The sequence below is a fragment of the Phascolarctos cinereus genome, unplaced genomic scaffold (assembly GCF_003287225.1).
Source record: "Phascolarctos cinereus isolate Bilbo 61053 unplaced genomic scaffold, phaCin_HiC Scaffold_3;HRSCAF=262, whole genome shotgun sequence".
NCBI classification, from domain to species: domain Eukaryota; kingdom Metazoa; phylum Chordata; class Mammalia; order Diprotodontia; family Phascolarctidae; genus Phascolarctos; species Phascolarctos cinereus.
In genome coordinates, this window is record NW_027555736.1 from 205,282,539 (window position 1) to 205,304,056 (window position 21,518).

Here is a 21,518-nt window from a genome sequence, read left to right on the forward strand (position 1 = left end):
AACTCCTCAGTGAAGCATTTCCTGATTATTCCAGTTCTCATTTATATTTTCAAATTACAATGTCTAGAATCACAGAATATTAAAAAAAAGAAGAGAATGCAAATAACACTTGTCCCATATCACAGGATTATTTGTAAAAAAAAAGAAGTATGAAAGAATATCATCACTGGTGTGCCATCTTGGGGTACAGTATATAGGATTTGAGCTAAACATGGAAATAAATAACAGATGTGAATAAACATGATATAAGCTACATAAATAAAATTAGATAAAACTGCAAATTGTATGAAAACAATGCCTAAAATATCTGACAATGCTATGTGAAAATACTTGATGAATTTGTATATCAGTGATTCAAAATAATTATGCTGATATTTAAGAGATACAAGGCATGGAGAAGGAGCATGTTTTGGTGGAAAGGACATGGTATTTGGAGACAGAGGAGCTGGGTTCAAATCCTTGTTTTGAAACTTGGCAAGTAATGTAAGTTCTTTGGGCCTCAGTTTCCTGATCTGTAAAATTAAGGTTAAACTAGGTGCCCTCAAAAGTCATTTTCTTCCTTAAGTCTATGATTCTTTTGACAGAAAGGACAAAGTACTAGCATGTAAAGGATATATTCTCTAAACTGTAAACTCTCATATTTTTCTCTATGAAACTTTTCCCATTTAAATTGCTGTGAAGTTAGAGAAAGATACATTATATATTACATTATGTAATATATTATGTAATAAACCTGAGATACACTATGTAATAAACCTGAGAGTTATTTCATTTGTCAAAAGAATGATAATATAAGTTTGCTTAATTGAAAAAAACTTAGAGAATCTGAATCTATAAGATGTAGTAGATAGGTTGGGATATGATTACTTGTTTACATAACAACTCTTCACTTTAAAAAAATATGCCACAAGGTTATCTTAAAAAAAAAAAGACCTCAGTGCTTCAGACATTTCAATACAGATGATTACAGGTTTCGTAAAGTTTAAAGATGGAAAGACTGTGGAATTTATCCAACCCCTTTTTTTTCACAAGAGGAAATTGAGGCCTAGATGGGTCAACTGGCTTGCCCTAAGGTCATGCAGCTAATAAGTAGCATAGCCTGACTTCAAGCCAAAGTCTCCAAATTCAATACTCTTTCTTCTAGGGGTGAGATGAAGCATTAGGTTCAAGTATTCTAAGGATGAGGTCAAACTTTAGGCTCAAATGTTAGCAGTCACTATTAATGATCAATTAGGAATCAAGGTACAATATTTCTGAAGTAAAATGTAAGTAAATAGGAAAACAGGGAAACCTTTCATTGGGAAAGGTTCAATTTATATGTAACTTTTGAGGAATGCATGAGTTGTTTAAAATGAGATTCATTTACAAGAACTTTAAAAAAACCTATCAGTTTATGTGTCCATTAGCTCCCAGTGACAAAAATGCCTACTTTTTCTAGGAGGAAATTTAGTTATTCAATTGTTAAAACAAAACAATAAAGGTGAGCTGAGTTCAGGCATTGGCAAGTGGTCAAGTTAGGTAATGTATGCTATATTGTAGTGGTTCTGCCAAGATCATTATCATAAATCTCCTATTTTAATGGACATGATTTCTTAACCATAGAAATTCAGCTGGCTTTCATAGAGCAGGATGCTTGTGTGCTTAGTAAAAATGCATGTACATCCCTAAATCTGGATGTAAAGGAAAGAACACTAAGCTAGAGTGAGGAGATCTTGGCTCTGCAATAAATTCACTGTGTGACTTTGGGCAAGTCCCTTCCCCTCTCTGGGCCCCAGTTTCCTCAGCTATCAAATGAGAGGGTTGATATAGATCAATCAATTAATATACATTTATTAAGTACCTACTGTTTGCCAGGCATTGGGGCAGATGCTGCAGACACAAAGACTAAAATGAAACAGATCCTGTCCTCAAAAAGCATATATTCTATTGGGGAAAACAATATGTAAAGATATAGGTAAATATAAAATATATTTCATAAAATATGAAATACAGAGTAAAAACAAGGTAATTTTTTCAGGGGGAGTGATGGTGAGATAACAGGTGGGGGATCAGGAAAGGTTTCAAGAGGTAGTACTTGAGCTGAGCTTTGAGGGAAGCTGGGAATTCTCAGAGACAGAAGTAAAGAAGGAGAAATGACTTTAACAAAGAGGTCTATTCTCTACACCGTAACAGTGGTAAAAATGGAGTCCCACATGGGTATAGCCATCACCTATACTTGTAGGAGGACTTGGGCCCTCACTCCTTTCACCTAGGTAGACGAGACACTCCACTTCTCTTTGGGGTTGCCTTGTTCCTTCAGCCTGCTTATACAGTAGCACATCTAAGCTTTTGGAGGCATACCGTCATTACAAGGTTATATTCAAACTGTCTCAGGGTCTCAGGGGTAACCCCTTTTGAGGGAAAATATACTTCCTGTAATCATCACTCTAGTTCTTTTTTCCCCTTGCAATATTTTTTCTATTTACAGAACCAGCTACTCACAATAATAATACTTTTAGATATTAAACATAATAATAATAATATTATAGATATTACTATATTACATCAAGAACTTAAATAATACAACACACATGTAAACCTGGATTACACTTTGCCACCAGAGCACTCAATAGCTATGGTGAACATTCCTAAAATGTAAGTAAATGAGAAAATAGAACTCATTGGCAAAAGTTCAACTTCTACACAACTTCTGAGGAACGCATGAGTTGTTTGAAATGAGATCCATCTATGAGAACTTTAAAAAAATCTATCAGTTTATATATCCATTAACTCCTAGTGACAACTTGCCATAGAAACATGTGAAGAAGGAAACTTTGTGCTTTGGACAATTAACTCTACACTTGAGAATTCAATACTATTGTCCCATCCAGGAACATCTGTACCAAATGAAACTGCTTCTCTACTAATAGCTTAGCTGCTAAACCTCATCATTCTTAAGCTGGGGAAATCCTTTTTGACTGACTAGTTGTCTTTGAGCTTCACTATAATACATGCAAATTGAGGGACTGTCTTTTGCCTCTTTTTGTATACATGGAGCTTAGCACAGTGCCTGGCACATAATAGGTGGTTAATAAATGTTTGACTATTCAAAATAAACAAGTGTCATCAAGAGCATAATTTGAACACAGCCTTTATAATGTTTTTCGATTAACTGTCACTGTTATTGGCTGTTTAGAAAGTGTTAGCTTTCAATATAAATAGGATTTTTCTTTAAGCCAGACAACTGCAGCACTTATGAAACTATCTTTGGGCTATACAGACTAGCCTGGCCAATTATTTATTCATCTAGATGCTGTTCTGTCCAATCAGAATAGCGCTCTCAGCAAGACAAGTTCTCTCACCAGGACTAAAAGCTCTCTCTGTATTTCCTTCTCAAACCAGAGGTGGCAGCAACAAGCCCGTATGAAAAGCATCTTTTCCAAATCTGTTGTTCAATTATTCAGTGGTGTCTGCCTCTTTGTGATGCTGTGGACCATAGCACGCCAGGCCCTTCTATCCTCCGCTATGTCCTGAAGTCTGTCCAAGCACATATTCACTGCTTCCATGACACTCTATCCCTTTCATCTTCTGCCGTCCTCCTTCAATTTTCCCCAACATTAGGGTCTTTTCCAATGAGTCCTGTCTTCTCATTATGTGGCCAAAGTATTTAAGCTTCAGCTTCAGTATGTAACCTTCCAATGAGTAGTCTGAATTAATTTATTTAAATATTGGCTGATTTGACCTCCTTCCTGTCCAAGGGACTCTTAAAAGTCTTCTCCAGTTCCACAATTCAAAAGTATTGATTCTGCAGTGCTGAGCTTTCCTTATAATCCTACTCTTGTAGACATATATTGCTACAAAAAACCCCATCTTTGATTATATGGACATTTGTTGGCAAGGTGAGGCCTCTGCTTTTTAGTCTGCTGTCCAGATTTGCCATAGCTCTCCTTCCAAGGAGCAAGTGTCATTAAATTTCATGGCTGCAGTTACCATCTGCAGTGATCTTTGAGTCCAAGAATATAAAATCTGACACTGCTTCCATTTCTTCTCCCTCTAATTGCGAGAAAGTAATGGGACCAATTGCTAGGATCTTAGTTTTTTATGTTAAATTTCAAGCCAGTTTTTATACTCTTTTCTTTCATCCTCATCAAGAGGCTTCTTAATTCTTCTTCATTTCTGCCATTAGAGTGATATCATTCGCATATCTGAGATTGTTGATATTTCTCTGGCTTTTGACTCATCCAGCCTGGCCTTGTTGTACTCCTTTTCTAATCTTAAAATAATCAGTTGTTCCATGTTCAGTTGTAATGGTTGTTTTTTGACCTGCATACAGGTTCCTCAGAAGACAAGTCAGATAATCTGATATTCTCATCTCTTTGAAGACTTGCCACATTTTGTTGGGATCCACACAGTCAAAGGCTTTAGTAGTCAACGAAACAAAACTAGACATTTTTCTGGAACTCCCTTGCTTTCTCCATAATGCAGTGAATGTTGGCAATTTGGTTTCTAGTTCCTCTTCCTCTTTGAAAAACAGTGTGTTTTTCTGGTAATTCTTGGTTCACATATTGTTGAAGCCTAGCTTGCAGAATCTTAAGCATAACCTTGCTGGCATATGAAAGTGTAATTGTTCAGTAATTTAAATATTCTTTGGCATTGCCTTTCTTTAGGATTGATATATAAACTGATCTTTTCCAATCCAGTGACCACTGTTGAGTTTTCCAAATTTGCTGGCATATTGAGTGCAGCACTTTAACAGCATCATCTTTTAGGATTTTAAATAGCTTAGCTGGAATTCCATCACCTCCACTAACCTTGTTGTTAGCAATGCCTCTTAAGGCCCATTCTCTAAGATGCCTGGTTCTAGATCAGTAACCACACCATATGATGTTAAATTCTTTCTTGCATAGTTTTTTTTGTATATTCTTGCCACCTCTTCTTAATCTCTTCTACTTCTGCAAGTCCCTACCATTTTTGTCTTTTATTATGGTCATTTTTGCGTGAAACATTCCCTTGATGTCTCTAATTTTCTTGAAGAGATCTCTTATCTTTCTCCTATTATTTTCTTCTATTTCTTTGTATTGGTCATTTAAAAAACCCTTTGGGTTTATATTTCCTTTCTCCTTTACCTTTTGCTTTCCCTCTTTTTTCAATGATTTGTAAAACCTCATTAGACAGTCATTTTGCTTTGTTGTTCTTCTTTTTCTTCGAAATGTTTTTTGTTTGCTACCTGTTGTATAATACAGTAAACATGTGTCCATAGTTCTTCAGGCATTCTATCCACCAGATCTAATCCCTTGAATCTATTCATTACTTCTACTTCATGTTCGTAAGTGATATTGTTTAGATCATACCTATACAGTCTGATGGTTTTCCCTACTTTCTTCAATTTAAGTCTGAATTTTGCAATAAGAAGCTCATGATCTGAGCCACAGTCAGCTCTAGATCTTGTTTTAACTGATTATATAGAGCTTCTGCATCTTTGCTGCAAAGTATATAATTAATCTGATTTTGGTATTGACTATCTGGTGATGTCCAATTGTAGCCACCTTTTGGGTTGTTGAAAAACTCTAGGGTGCACTAAAGGGCAATAGCTGTCATGGAAACTCTTGGCCAATGACAACAATTCTCTCCAACTAATCAGAAATCACTCAGCTCCAATCTCTCTAACTCCAATTCCTAGTAACAGTTTTTCAGCCCTTTTGCTGTCTTCACTTCTCCTCTTCCTTTGCTGCTGCTCTCTTCTCTGGCTCTTCTCCTCTTGTTCGCTCACTATATTAGTTGTAGTTCAGTGGTTTAAATGAGAGCCTTCTGACCCTCAATGATTTGCCTTTCCCTTAAAAAAAAAACAAACCCTCACAACTCCACAAATTTCCCCTATGCAATTGACAGTCCTTTTAAAACCATAATTTTTCCTTCAAATGTTTACATGATTTCTCATTTTCTTAGTTTTATTCTATTGCTCTCACTAGGAGGAAGCAGTGTCATGAAAACTCAGAGTATCCCAGAGGAGAAGGTGATCAGGAATATCAGATGCTGTTGAGAGGTCAAGAAGGTTGAAGACTGAGAAAGGGCCATTGGATTGGACGATTACTAGATGCTTGGTGTTACTGGAGAGAGCATTTTCATTTGAATGATGAGGTTGGAGGACAGAATGCAAAGACTGGAGAAGTAAGAGGGGAGGGGCAGCTAGGGGGCACAGTGGATAGAGTTCTGGCCTTGAAGTCAGGAGGATCTGAGTTCAAATCCAGCCTCAGACATCTGACACTTACTAGCTATGTGACCTGGGGCAAGTCACTTAACCGTGACTGCCTCACCAAAAAGGGGAAAAAAAAGAGAAGTAAGAGGGAAAGATGTGGAGCAAATGAGTAAAGATGACTTTTTCTGGGAGTTTGGCTGTGAAAGAGAGGATAGATGATCTCTAAGATTTTTTCATCCATGGCTTTCTGTGTCCTAAAATTTGATCTAGCTTAATGTTCTTTATTTTAACATCCCATGTACTAAGTTCTTTTCTACATTATAATTTCTGTGTCTTTAAGTAGCATTGAGCCCTAATAAATTAGTCTGTTCTAAGAAAGAGATAAATGAAATTAGGGTGCATGTGTCCATGGTTTAATTTCTCTCGAGCAGGCTTGACATGCATTGCATGGGAGTTCAATCTAAAACTGGGCCAGTTCAGAACTAGCTTGATTTCTGATATCAACCCATCATCATTCCAGACTACTCCCAGCCTTGCTCTATTGAGGCAGAAGAATCTGTCTACACCCAAGGCTGAGCAGGATAAAATCAATTCAAGCTTGGGTTGGGTTTGACCAGGATAAGAAGATTCAATGCAATCTTATTATCAGTAATGTCTTTCTGAAGAACTTTTCAGAAGGAGGCTGGCTGAGGTGGGGGAGGAAGCTCTGCGAATCATTTTTCACAATAGGTAGTTGCATAGACAAAATTCAGTTTACCCACAACTTTTCATTACCATACAAATTGTTTTAAATTAGATTATATACAAAAACTTTTAACTTAAAAAATTTTAGGTGACACGTGGTCATGTCTTTGGAAAATTAGATGCAAATATTCTCTGGAAGTTCACATACTGGTGGACAGGCAATAGGAGACAGTCGCTTAGGTTGTTATATATTGTGGTGGGAAAAAAGAAATGAAAGGCCTTTCTTATATGTGACTTTTTACAAAATGTACACGTCAATTCTAGAAAATTATGCTCTTGATGACACGTAAGGATTTATTTTGGTATGTCAATAAACATTTATTAAGTACCTTCTATATTTTAGGCACTGTGCTAAGTTCTGTGTATGCAAAAAGAGGCAAAAGACAGTCCCTCAATTTTCATATATTATGGTGAAGCTCAAAGTCAGCTAGTTGATAAATTAGCATTTAGTAAGCATCTATTATATGCCAGGCACTGTGCTAAGTCTTGGAAACTTAGCTTCCAATGCACAGTAACCAAGGGAGGCACAATTTTCAAACTCTGCTAAACTCACAGATCTTGGATTCAGGTTTAATGGTTTGCATCATGATTATGTGGGTGATAATATATCTCCATAATCGTTTATCTTTGCCTTGGTTCATTACATTTTAGGGAGTCTTCATCAGTAACATTCACAAGGCTTTAGGCCATTTTCTGGGATTTAATTTATAAAATTCTAACCAGATTTAAAATAACTTAAAGAATTTTGTTGATATGTTTTTTATATGATTGTCACTTCTTTATATTATCTCTTTTCCTTCTCTTCCTCATCAACCAATCAATCAAGTAAAAAGCATTTATTAAGCACTTATTATGTGCTAGGCATCATTCCAAATACTGGGGATACAAAGAAAAATACTAAAAAAAAAAAAGCCAGTCCCTACCTGCAAGGATCTTATATCATGATGGAGATTTTATATATGTGTGTGTGTGTTTGTATATATATCAGAACATATAAGATAAATACAAAGAATATGGAAAGTAACTTTAAAGGAGATAGTACAAGTGTCTGGGAAGACCAGGAAAGTCCTTCTAGAATAGGTGGGCTTGAACTGTATCTTAAAGGAAACAAGGATTTTTAAGAGTTGGAGGCTGAGAAGACGAATGTTCCAAGTATGGAGAATAACTAATATGAAGTCAAGGAGATAGGAGATGAAATGTCATGTAGGAAGAACAGCCAGTGGGCCAGGAGGGCTGAATAGAATGCATGGAGGGGAGATTTGAGACTGGGAGACCAATTAGAAGGCTACTGAAATAGTTCAGGCTAGAGGTGATCAGGGCCAAAATGACGTGATGAATATATGAGTGGAGAGGAGACATATGTAAGAGATATTGAAGATAGAAATGACAAGATTGGGCAACAAACTGGATATGTGGGGTGAGTTAGTGAGAGGAGTGAAGAATGACACTGAGGTTGAGAATCTTGGTGATCAGAAGGATGGTGGTACCTTCAATAGTAATAAAGAAGTTTGTAGGAGGGAAAGGTTTGAGGGAAAAGACAATATGTTCTGTATTGGACATGTTGAGTTTGAAATGCCTACAGGATACTTACATCATCTAGACTGAAATATCCAAAAGGCAGTTAATGATGTGGGATCAGATCAGAGGAGAGAGATAAGAGCTAGACAAAACAATCTGGGAATTATCTACATAGAGATGATAACTGAATCCATAGGAACTGATGAAATCACCACATGAGATGTCATAGAGAAGTATAGAGAAGAGGGCTAAGGTCAGAGGCATGGAGGATACCCACAGTTAGTGGCCATGACCTAGTGAAGTTCCAGCAAAAGAAACAGCGAAGGAACAGACAGGTAGGAGAAAAATCCTAAGAGAGCAGAATTACAAAAGCCTAGAGAGGAGAAGGTATCCAGGAGGAGAAGGTGGTCAATAATTCCAAAAGCTGCTTATTTTCATATTTAAATCTCTTGGTCAAGAAGATGAGGACTGAAAAAAGGCCACTGCTTTGATAGTTAAGAGATAATGGGTGACTGGAAAGAGCAGTTTCAGTTGAATGATGAGGTCAGAAGTCAAATTGCATAGGTGTTTTAGAAGAGAATGAGAGAGAGGAAGTGGAGGCATGTAGTGCAGACAGCTTTCTGAAGGAATTTAGCTAAGATGGAGGAGAGACATAGGATGTTAGCTGGTGGACATGGTAGGATACAGCTAGAGTTTTTTTTTTTTAAGGTTAGGGGAGAATTGGATGTATTTGTAGGTAGCTAGGAAGGAGGCTGTACTTAGGGAAAAATTGAAGATAAGCAGAAGTGTAAACCTTCCCTTGTAACAAAGAGCCCCAGTTAAGCAAAACAACCAAGATAGTAACAATGTCTGGCAGCAATTTTTGGCCCTGGTAGTCTTGCAGCTCTCTAAGGAAAGGAGGGAAGTACATTTCCTTATTTTGTCTTAGGGCCAAGATTGGTCATTGTAATTACAGAGCACCCACAACTTCATTTTAATGTTCTTTTTGTTTACATTGTTGTAGTCATTATGCGTATTGTTTTTCTATCTCTTCTCACTTTGTATCAGTTCATATAAGTCTTTACATATTTCTTTGAATTATTCATTCATCATTCCTCTTGAGGCAATAATATTCCTTATATTCATATACAATAATTTGTTCAGCCATGCTCCAACTGATGAGCATATAGTTTATTTCTGGTTTTGCTAATGCCATTTATTTGAAATTAGCCATTTTCACTATTTTTCCATATCTTTGACACTCTTTCAGACTTCAGATTTTAAAGGAAAGGCTGATTGGGATACTATGATCTGGTAGCCTTTTCCCTCTCAAAATTAGTAAATGCAATTAAAGAACAGAGCTTTAGTATGTTTTTAATGCTTCTGGGTAGAAGGAAATCTCAGAAGATTTTGTACCAAGCACATTAACTGCACAGCAGGGATTGTGAATATTTTGAAGACCAAGAAGAATTGAAAATGACCTTGGAAAATTAGACATAGACTTTTTCTTAATTTGTTCACTCTTATTTGGGGCAGCTAGGTGACTCAGTGGATAGAGCTCCAGCCTTGGAGTCAGGGAGACCTGAGTTCAAAAACGGCCTCAGACACTTGACACTTACTAGCTGTGTGACCCTGGGCAAGTCACTTAACCCCAACTGCCTCACCAAAAAGCCAGAAAAAAAGGCAAATTCAATTGGTCTTCTGGATGTTTCATCCATGTAATGCTAGATATCCAGATGTTTGAAAATACCTAGAGAGTTGACTAGCTAAGTTCAGAAGACAATTATATAATAGGGATAGCAAATCAGAGCAGAGGCAGAGTGTTATAGTGAAAACAGTTAATAGATGTGATTTCAATCCTGGACCTGCTGCTTCCTTGCTGTGTGACCTTGGGCAAATCTCTTCTTTCTGGGTCTCAATTTCTTTCTCTGTAAAATGAGTAGGTTGGACAAGATGGTCCTTAAGGTCCCTTGCAGCTCTCACAATCTATGATTCTGAGTTCTTAGTGGGGGAAAACCTTATGGTCAATGAAATCATTGATGGATGTAGTTTTGCTACACAGTAAAACTCCCTCAATAGTAGTTAGGATGATCAAATTTCTGAATGAAAACTTAAAAAAGCAAATATCCCATACCAGCATCTTAGAAAAGAAAAATGTATCCTAATTTAGAGAAACAGAGAAAAACCAATTGCTTTAGGTATAACTTTCTTATATTGTAGCACTTTTCCAAACCATAATTGTTTTTCCAAAAAAAAATTTGTAATATGCACTCTCTTTTCTCTGTATGAATGACTAATCGTTTTCCTTCTCCTGAAGAGACATTATTATCTCTTTATTACTTTAGAGAGTGATTTTCAACCCTAGTGAACTGTATTCAGATGGGAAGCTCTATTGTAATGTATTGTGGCAGCTAGGTGTCTCAGTGGGTAGAGAGCTCTGGGCCTGCAGTCAAGACCTGAATTAAAATCTGGCCTCAGATATTCACTAGCTGTGTGATCCTACACAAGTCACTTAACCTCTATCTGCCTTAGTCAGCTGGAGAAGGAAATGGCAAACCACTCCAGTATGTTTGCCAAGAAAATCCCAAAAGGGGTCTTGAAGAGTTGGACATAACTGAACTACAAATTGTAACATAATACCCTTTAAAAATATTTTCAGGAGCTGGGCAAAATCCAGGACTGGCTGTTTAGACTAAAAAGTAACAGCAAAAATGAAGAGATACAATTGCTAGTTTAAGCCTCCACCATATAACAATTAGCTGGAAGAACAGTTCTAGATTTTCTCTAGCAGCTCTTTAGATTTTTACGGAAACATTGGTCCTCCTTGGAGAGAAGTGATTCCTGTACAGCAGAAAGAGCACTACTTAGAGCAAGAAGTGGGTTTAACTATTTGCTCTGCCAATCATTGCTCTTGGAAAGTCATTTCATTTCTCCAGGTCTCAAGTTCCTCATATCTAAAATGGAAATCATCCTTATTTTATCCTTATTTCAAAAGGTTTTGGCAATATTTAAAATTGAGGAATGTATGGAAGGTATCAATGTAAGGAATTATTAGTTTTGCTAAAGCTAAATGTTTTAGCAACAAGGAAGCTGCTATGTATGAAGAGAAATGTTCACTTGGCCTTCTCTCTTTTGTTTCAGATGTGTATAGACCCCTCTCTGTCAGTGGCTTTAGGAGATAAACCACCACCATTATACCTTTGTGAAGAATGTAGCCAGCGGATTGCAGGGTAGGTAAAGTCATCAGTGTCACAAATAAAATGAAGAGTCACAGTGAGTTCAGAAACACAGTCCTTCCAGTGTTAGCATTATATACCATGAGCCAAATTTCTCTAAAACTTGTCTAATTATTAACTTTAAAGGTTTTGTTGTGTGCCATTGAACACGTTCCCAATCTTCCATTAGAAACTCTCTACACTGAGCAATTGCAAAGGGACACTGGAAGCAGCAGGGGAAAACAATTACGTTTAATGAATTCAGCCTTGGATTTGAAGCAGTCCCTTGTCACCAAGTCACAGGTTTAAGTAAATGGAATCAAAACCTATGACTTCCAAATTTAACTTGTATTTCAGATAGGTGTTTCTGCTTATTAGTTTTGCAGCAGTCACAATTGGCTTAGCACAGACATACTATATTTTCTCTGGCCTAATTAGCATCTGGAAAGCATCATTTAAAAATAACTGAACATGATGAAATATCTATAATTTTGTATTTAACTTCAAAGAAACAGACATTTTAAAAGTTTGTTATGATATTATGATAGGTCTCTTAATTATGCTCCGTTTCTATAAAGAGGATTTTAGCAACAGGGGGTATTCCGAAGCATTCATTTGGAGGGCAATGTTGCGGTGTATTTAAAACATGAAATATGGTGTTTTTTTCTCTATAGGGAACATAGCGAATGGCTGATTGATGTTCTCCTCCCACAAGGTAGGATTCACTCCATCTAGGATAGATAATGAGCAATTATGAATAATGCCATTTTTCATTGTGTATATCTTCATTATTTATTTGTTTAAATTATTTAATTAAGATACCAATGGCCTCAAATTTTTGACAAACGGCATGAAGATACTAGGGATGTGTTGCCTGGAGGGATATGATAATTTTCTTCAAGTACTTAAGGGGCCACCTCTCAGAAAAGGGATTAGAAATGGGATAGTTCTATTTGATTCCAAAAAGCAGAAGCAGGAACAATGAGTAGAAAATACAGAGATCAATTTAGGCTTGAGGTAGGGACAAACATCCTAAGCATTAGTCTGATTAGTCCTTTAACTATGTATAATGAGCTTCCTTGGGAGATCCTGAGTCCTGTCTCCTAAAGGTCTTTAGGAAAAGGTGACATGACAACTTGCCCTGGAGGTTTGTCATATAGAAGATTCTTATTCAGGCAAGAGTTGGACTAGGTGGCATCTGAGAGAAACCTGGTAATTCTGTAGAGCAGAGGTGTCAAACATGCGTCACAGGCCCATGTGGTTTACAACACTCCTCAGTGTGCCAGAACCAGATTAAAATGTAATGGAGAAATGTTTAACAAAATAAATAAAAATACAATAAAATATACCTAATATTATTTTGTGGTGCCTAAGTCAGTATGTGGCCCATGGGGTCTTTATATATAGTTTAGTGGCCCTGTTTCTATTTGAGTTTGACATCTTTGCTGTTAATATTGTGGGAAGAGCCCTGGAGTTGGGATCAGAACACTTTAGTTTAAGTCCTTATTGTGCTACTGGTTGGCTGCATAGCTATTGACAAGCCTAATTATCTTCTTTGAGGTTCAGTTTCCCCGCAGGTAAAATGGAGATAATAATTATACTACCCACATGATAGGATGATTTTGAAGAAAACACTTTGTAGGTCTTAAATTGCTATAGAAACTTTAGCTTTATGATAGTAATTTTGACTGTAAACATCATTGTGCTCCTGACCATATTCTTTCTGATATCAGATGAAAGCAGGTTTTAACTATGCTGCATCATTTAAAAAACATTTAGCACTCTTGCTTCATACATATGTTACAGAATATGAATGTTGGCAAGGGAAGCCAGGTTAATGAGTAAATCAGTTTCTTTGTCTGAGATCATAAATTTGCTCATGTGAGTCTACCTGTGTGAGAGTTGGTTTTTCAATTCTTTGGACCAGCTGAGAAGGAAAGATAGCAAATTTAACACAAAGGAAGAGGAAGTGCTGGAGTTGAGTTCTTGTCTAGGGAAAACCCTGCTCAAATGTGTCTTGCCCTGACTGGGCCAGAATTTTGATGAGCTTGAGGAACTCTCATTATGAGAGTCAGAATGTTACAGTGGAGAGTATATTGGGCTTAGAGTCAGAAGACCAGGATTTGAGTTCAGGCTTTGCCATTTATTGGCATGTGACTTCCTTCTCTTAGCCTCAGTTTCCATATCAGTAAAATGGGGCTAGTATGTTACCTGAATCACAGTCCATCTTACCAAGGGGTTTTGATTCAGCCTTCATAACATCTCTCACACCTCTCTCCTTATTTCTATTCTTATCACTTCTTATCTGGCCTATTATAATAACTCCTAAGGAGTCTTCCTGCTTGTAACCTCCTTTTTCTCCAATCCATCATCCACAAAGTTGCCAAAATAATTTTTCTAAGGCACAAGTCTGACTATTGCACTCTTTTGCTCCAAAAGCTTCAGAGACTCCGTTGCCTCTAAGATAAAATATAAATTCCTAAGCCTGGATGTATAACATTTTTCAAACCTCAAATACTTTTTATGTCAACTATTATTATTATCATCATCATCTGGATCTTTCTCTTTACAAAGACTTGTTAGTCAAATAACATTTATGTGAAGTAAGGGACAAAGGATCTTATAATATACTTGAGTAGGGGAGAGAGGGTTGTAATAAATCCTATGTATTTGAGGTTTCTGATGAGTCTAACTCTCTACCCATAGTAGGCAATCCTTTCCACATTATCTCTGACAGGTTGCTGTTATTTTTCCCTGCAGCTCAGCCCACTTTTAGTCAGTTCTGTTTGTTAGAAAGTTCTTCCTTTTACTTTGATATTTGAATGAATATGGATGAAATACAGATCCTTTTCTACTGGCAGGCTGAAAACCACCCATGCCTTCTAACCTCGTGTGTCTTGTTTTTTCTTGTGAATCCTGTAAAAGTTTTTTTATTTTCCTGTAAATCCTCTGTAGAGGATCTACCTAACCCAATGTAGTTTTTCTAATAGTTATTTTGATAATCAATCAGTAAGCATTCATTTAGCAGCTTGAAACTATGCCTGGAATTGTGATAGAATCTGGAGTTACCAAGACGAAAGCTGGAACAGCCCTTGCCTTCAAGGAGCTTGTAGGCAACATGTACATATATGAGTATATATGGAATGCATACAAAATAAATATAAGGTAGTTAAGTACAAGGTAGTTAAGGAAGGAAAATAAGGAAGGGAAGGAAGGAAAGCAAGTGAGGAACCAGAAGAGGTTTCATATAGGTATCTTAAAGAAAATGAGGGATTTTTTGAGGCAGACAGAAGGACGGAGTGCATTTTAGGCATGGAGGAAGCCCACTGCAAAGGCACTGAAATGGGAGTCAGTAAGGCAATCAACAAGCATTGGGTTTTTTTTAAGTTTTTTATTTTTTTTTAGGCAATTGGAGTTAAATGACTTGCCCAGGGTCACACAGCTAGTAAGTGTCAAGTGTTTGGTCTGAGGCTGGATTTGAACTCAGGTCCTCCTGACTTCAGGGCCGGTTCTCTATCCACTGTGCCACCTAGCTGCCCCAAACATTGTTGAGTATTTACTATGTACCAGGCATTGTATTTAGTGTTGGGGATACAAAGAAGGGCAAAAAGCCGTGTGGCTGTCCTCAAGGAACTCATATCGTGATGGGGAAGATAACAAGATAACATATAAAGAATGATGTACACATAAAAGATATAATGCATGTGCATATGTATATACACATATACATGTACATACGCATACATATACATGCATATGCACACATATATGTGTATATGTTTGTGTTATGTGTAACACGGTTCTTTACATGTTATCTTGTTATCTCCCCATTAGGACATAAACTCTTTGAGGACAAAGACATTGGTTTTTATCTTTCTTTGTATCCCCAACACTCAATACAATGCTTGGTACTTAGTGAACAGGTAAATACCTAATAAATGCTTGTTATATGTATATATAATACACACACACACACACACACACACACACAGACGATGGAAGGTAATCTTTTTTTTCCTATTTATTTATTTATTTGTTTATTTTTTTCCCATATGCTTTTGAGTTGAAAATTTGTCTCCCTTTTCCTCCCCTCCACCCTCCCCAAGATGGCTCACAATTTGATATAGGCTTTACATTTACATACCCATTAAACATATTTTCACATTAGTGAAGTTGTAAGTAAAAATTAAAACCAATAGGAGGAACCATCAGAAAGATGAAACAAAACTCAACAGAAGGTAAAAATAAGTGATAGCAATTTGACTTCCGTAGTTCTTTCTTTGGATGTGGACAGCATTTTCCATCCCGAGGCCTCTGGAGATGTCTTAGATCCTCGTGATGCTGAGAAGGGTTCAGTTTAACAATATTAGTCATTGCATAACATTATTGTGTACAAAGTCCTCTTGGTTCTGCTCACTTCACTCATCATCAGACCGTATAAGTCTTTCCAGGTTTTTTGAAGTCAGCCTGTTCATCATTTCTTATAGCACAATAGTATTCCATTACAGTCATATACCACAACTTGCTCAGCCATTCCCCAATTCTTTGCCACCACGAAAAGAGCTGCTATGAATATTTTTGCACATGTGGGTCCTTTTCCCATTTGTTTGATCTCTTTGGGATATAGTCCTAGAAGAGCTATTGCTGGGTCAAAGGGTATGCACATTTTTGTAGCCCTTTGGGCATAGTTCCAAATTGTTCTCCAAAATGGTTGGATCATTTCACAACTCTGCCAACAATGTATTAGTGTTGATGGAAGGTAATCTTAAAGGGGAAGGCACTAGCGCAAGGTGGGGGGCAGAAAAGGCCTCCTGCAGAAGGTAGGATTTAAGTTTATTTATTTATTTTAGAACATTTCTATGTACATAGCACAACACAGAGAGAGAATTCGATATGAAACCATCAATTTCCATTTTAGACTGTTTACTTTTTTTTTTTGGAAAAACTGTGTAATAAATACTATACATTGTGTTCAGAGCTACCCTGCTTTTCTGTGCTTCCTTCTAAGTTTTCTTTTGTTCTCTGCTATGCACTTTTTATTATTTTCTTTTCCCTCCCTCCTCACCCTGCCCTAGAGAAGGCTACAATTAAACACAAATATATGTATATATACACATATATACACACAAACACATGCTATGTACATACATATGTGTGTATGCATATATGTATATGTGCAAATGTATACATATAGCATACTATACAAACTGCTACTTATCAGTTCTTTCTCTGGAGGTGGATAACATCTTCCTTCATATGTCCTTTGTAGCTGGTTTGACTATGATACTCAAGATGAATTAGTCATTCAAAGTTGTTCTTAGGACAATATTTCTGTTACTATGTACGACATTCTCTTGGTACTGCTTATTTTACTTTTTGTTATTTCATTCAAGTCTTGTCATGTTTTTCTAAACTCCCCAATTGAGGGACATCTATCACTTTAGCCAGTCTGATAGGTGTAGGAGATGATCAAAGGTGTAAGATCTCAAAGTTGTTTTAACTTGCATTTCTCTAACCAGTAATGATTTAGAGCATTTTTCCATATGACTATATATGCTTTTGATTTCTTCACTGAAAAACTGTCTGTTTATATCCTTTGACCATTTATCAATTGGGTTAATGATGTATATTCTTATAAATTTGACGAAGTTCTTTATATTTTTGAGAAATGAGACCTTTATCTGAGAAATTTTCCCCAATTTTCTGTTTTCCTTCTAATCTTGGCTACATTGGTTTTATTTGTACAACCACTTTTTAACTTGATGTAATTGAAATTATCTATTTTATACCTCACAATGTTCTCTATCTCTTGTTTATTCATAAATTGTTCTCTCCATAAGTCTGATAGGTAATATGTAAAATGTTCTTCTAATTTTCTTGTGATATCTCCTTTATATCTAGGTGGTGTATTCATTTTTATCTTGTCGTGGTACATGGTTTAAGATATTGGTCTACACCCAATTTCTGCCAGACTGCTTTCCAGCTTTCCCAACATTTTAAACAAATAATGAATTCTTATCCCCCCAAATTAAATCTTTACATTTATCAAATACAAGGTTACTATAATCATTTACTAATGTGCATTGTATATCTACTCTGTTCCACTGATCTACCTTTCGATTTCTTAGCCAGTACCAGGTAGTTTTGATAATTATTTGATAATCATTGTCTTATAATATAGTTTAAGGTCTGGTGCTCCTAAACCTCCTTCATTTTCATTTTTTTCATTAGTTTCTTTGAAATGCTTGACCTTTTGTTCTTCCAAATGAATTTTTTTTTCTAACTCAGTAAAATAATTTTTTTGGTAATTTATTTGGGATGGCATTAAAAAAATAGATTAGTTAGATGAAATTATCATTTTCATTATATTGGCTTTGCCTACCCATGAATAATTAATATTTCTCCAATTATTTAAACCTGACTTTATTTGTATAAAAAATTTTCTATAATTATGTTCCTGTAGTTTCTGGATGTATTTTGGCAGGTATACCCCCAGGTATTTTATACTGTCTACAATTATTTTAAATAAGACATCTCTCACTGTCTCTTCTTGCAGGGTTTTGTTGGTGATATATAAAAATACTTATTATTTATGTTGGTTTATTTCATATCCCACTACTTTCCTAAAATTATTAATTGTTTTAACTAACTTTTTAGTTGAATCTTTAGGAAATTCCAAATATATCATCATGCTATCTGCAAAAAGAGATAGTTTATTACCTTATTTCCTATTCTGATTCCTTCAATTTCTTTTTCTTCTCTTATTACTATTGCCAGCATTTCTAAAACAATATTGAATAATGTTGGTGACACATAATTTCCATGTTTATCTCTTTTAATTAAATATATTTTAACTTTAACTTTGTTTGGGATCATGATTGCTACTCATTTTTTTTTGTTTTTGTTTTTACACTGTCTGAAGCATAATAAATGCTACTCCAGCTCTTTATTTTAACTTTGTGTGTATCAATCATTTTTAATTATATTTCTTGTAAGATACATATTGTTGGATTATGATATTTAATCCATTCTGCTTTCCATTTCCATTTTATGGTGAGTTCATCCCATTCACATTTAAAGTTATAATTACTAGTTGCATATTTCCTCCACCATATTTTTCCTCACTATTTATCCTTCTCACCCTATTTATCCTATCTCTTCTCACACATCTAATTTGCTTCTAACCACTACCTTTCCTTCTATACCCTAATCAACCCACCTAAGTGTTCTCCCTTCTTCTCTTCCCCCCTCAAAAGTCCCTTCTTTATCCTATCCCCTCACCTTCTTATTTCTTTATAAATTTAGAAGACTTTTATGCCCTTCTAGATGTATGTGTTATTCCCTCTTTAACCAGTTACGATGTTAGGTTTCCCCACTCCCAGTCCTCTACCCCTTCCTGCTTCCACTGTAACAGCTCTTCCATGCACACCTCATTTGTATAATTACTCCATTTCACCTCTCCCTACCCAGTTTTATTTCTTAGAATCATCCCATCATACTCAACCCCAATCTTTTTATCAATGTATGCTCTTTCAAATTGCCCAAGTAATGATAGTTAATCTTAAGAGTACAGATAACATTTTCCCATATGAGAAGTAAACAGTTCAACATATTGAATCCCTTATAATTGGTCTTTAATGCTTACCTTATGTTTCTCCTTGATCTTATATGTCATATTTTCCATTGAGTTCAGGTCTTTTTGTCACAAATACCTGAAATTAATTAAATGTCCAGTTGTTTTCATGCAGGATTATACTCAGCTTAGTTGGGTAAGTTATTCTTCATTTCAAGCCCATCTCCTTTCTCTCCAAAATTTAATGTTCCAAGCCCTTCAGTCTTTTTAATGTAGAAGCAACTAGATCTTGTGTTATCCTGACTATACCTTCATAGTATTTAAATAGGCTTTTTTTCTTGTTGCTTTTAGTTATTTTCTCCTTAACCTTGGAGCTTCAAACCTTGGCTATAATATTCCTGTAAGTTTTCATTTTGAGATCTCTTTCAGGTGGTGATTGATGGATTTTTTAAATTTCATTTTTACCTTCCCATTCTAGTACTTCAGGGCAATTTTCCTTATAATTTCTTGTGATATTGCATCTAGACTCTTTTTTCTTTTTTTTTAAAATTAATTCATTTTGATTTATCAACAATCACTTCCATATGCTTTTGAGTTTAAAATTTTTCTCCCCCTACCTCCCCATCACCCTCCCCAAGATGGCGTACAATCTGATATAAGCTATATATTTACATTCCTATTCACATTAGTGATGTTGTAAGTAAAAATTAAAGCCAATAGGAGGAACCATCAGAAAGAGGAAACAAAACTCAACAGAAGAGAAAAAAAATAGCAATTCAACTTCCATAGTTATTTCTTTGGATGTGGATAGCATTTTCCATCACGAGGCGTCTGGAGATGTCTTAGATCCTTGTATTGCTGGGAAGGGTTAAGTTTATCAATATTAGTCATTGTACAATGTGGCTGTTATTGTGTACAATGTTCTCTTGGTTCTGCTCACTTTACTCAGCATCAGACCATACAAGTCTTTCCAGGTTTTTCTGAAGTCAGCCTGTTCATCGTTTCTTATAGCACAATGGTATTCCATCATAATCATATACCATAACTTGTTCAGCCATTTCCCAATTGATGAGCATCTCCTCAATTTCCAATTCTTTGCCACCACAAAAAGAGCTGCTATAAATTTTTATGTACATGTAGGTCCTTTCCCCATTTGTATGATCTTTCTGGGATACAGCCTTAGAAGTGCCATTGTTGAGTCAAAAGGTATGCATGTTTTTTATAGCTCTTTGGGCATAGTTCCAAATTGCTCTCCAAAATGGTTGGATCATTTCCCAACTCCACCAACAATGCATTAGTGTTCCAGTTTTCCCACATCTTCTCCAACATTTACCATTTTTCTGTTTTGTCATGTTGGCCAATCTGATAAGTGTGATGTGGTACCTCTGAGTTGTTTTGATTTGCATTTCTCTAATCAATAGAGATTTAGAGCATTTTTTTCATATGACTATAGATGGCTTTAATTTCTTCATCTGAGAACTGCCTCTTCATATCCTTTGACCATTTATCAACTGGGGAATAACTTGTATACATTATCATTTTTCAGACAGATAAATGTCTGTGTAGCCATTTGGAAAGTAGCGAAGTTGGATCTTATAGATGGAACTCTGAATGGATGACAGTTTTCTTAAGAGATGTTTCCCATTCTGTTTTTTCATTTTTAAAATTTTGTTTTATTATTTCTTGGTGTTTTATAAAATCATTCACTTCCCCTTGCCCAATTCTAGTTTTTAGGGAATCATTTTATTCTTTAAGTTTTTGGATCTCTTTTTTTAATTGGTTGACTATTTTCATAATTTTCTGGGATTGCTCTTATTTTTTTCCCCTAACTTCCTAAACCTCTTTCATTTGATTTTTAAAGCCCTTTTTAAAATCTTCCAAGAATTCTTTTTGGGCTTGTGACCATTTGGCATTTTTATTTGAGACAGGAATGTTGTGTTTTTGTTTTTGTTTTTTTTAGCTTCACTATCTTCTTCTGAGTATAAACCCAGATTTTCTCTGTCCCCATAGTAGCAATCTATGATTGGGTGCTTTCTCCTTTGCTTTCTCATTGTTATAATTATTATTATGATGATGAGCTTATTATTGTAGTCAAGTTATAATCCTAAGGTGTGGGGGATGATGCCTCATGTTTCAGGTTTTACTTATGGTTGTTTTCTAAGCTCTGTCTGGTATCCCAACCTCAGCCATTCCACTCTATCCTTGAGCTATGGCTAGGGCCCCCATCCACACAATCCCTGCAAACTCTCTTGCTCCCTGCAATCCCTCTTGAGGCTATGAACTTCAACTCATCCCTTTTTCCTGGAACCTGAAC

General features: G+C 35.9%; 1 protein-coding gene across 1 annotated transcript in view; it reads left to right on the forward strand.

Annotated features, from left to right (window-relative positions):
• The window catches only part of UNC79 (unc-79 subunit of NALCN channel complex), a 316,047-nt gene that overhangs the window by 67,277 nt on the left and 227,252 nt on the right, over window positions 1–21,518 (forward strand). Inside the window, 2 exon segments of the mRNA XM_078151418.1 lie at window positions 11,558–11,646; window positions 12,306–12,346. Of these exon segments, the coding sequence (XP_078007544.1) occupies window positions 11,558–11,646; window positions 12,306–12,346 (130 nt within the window).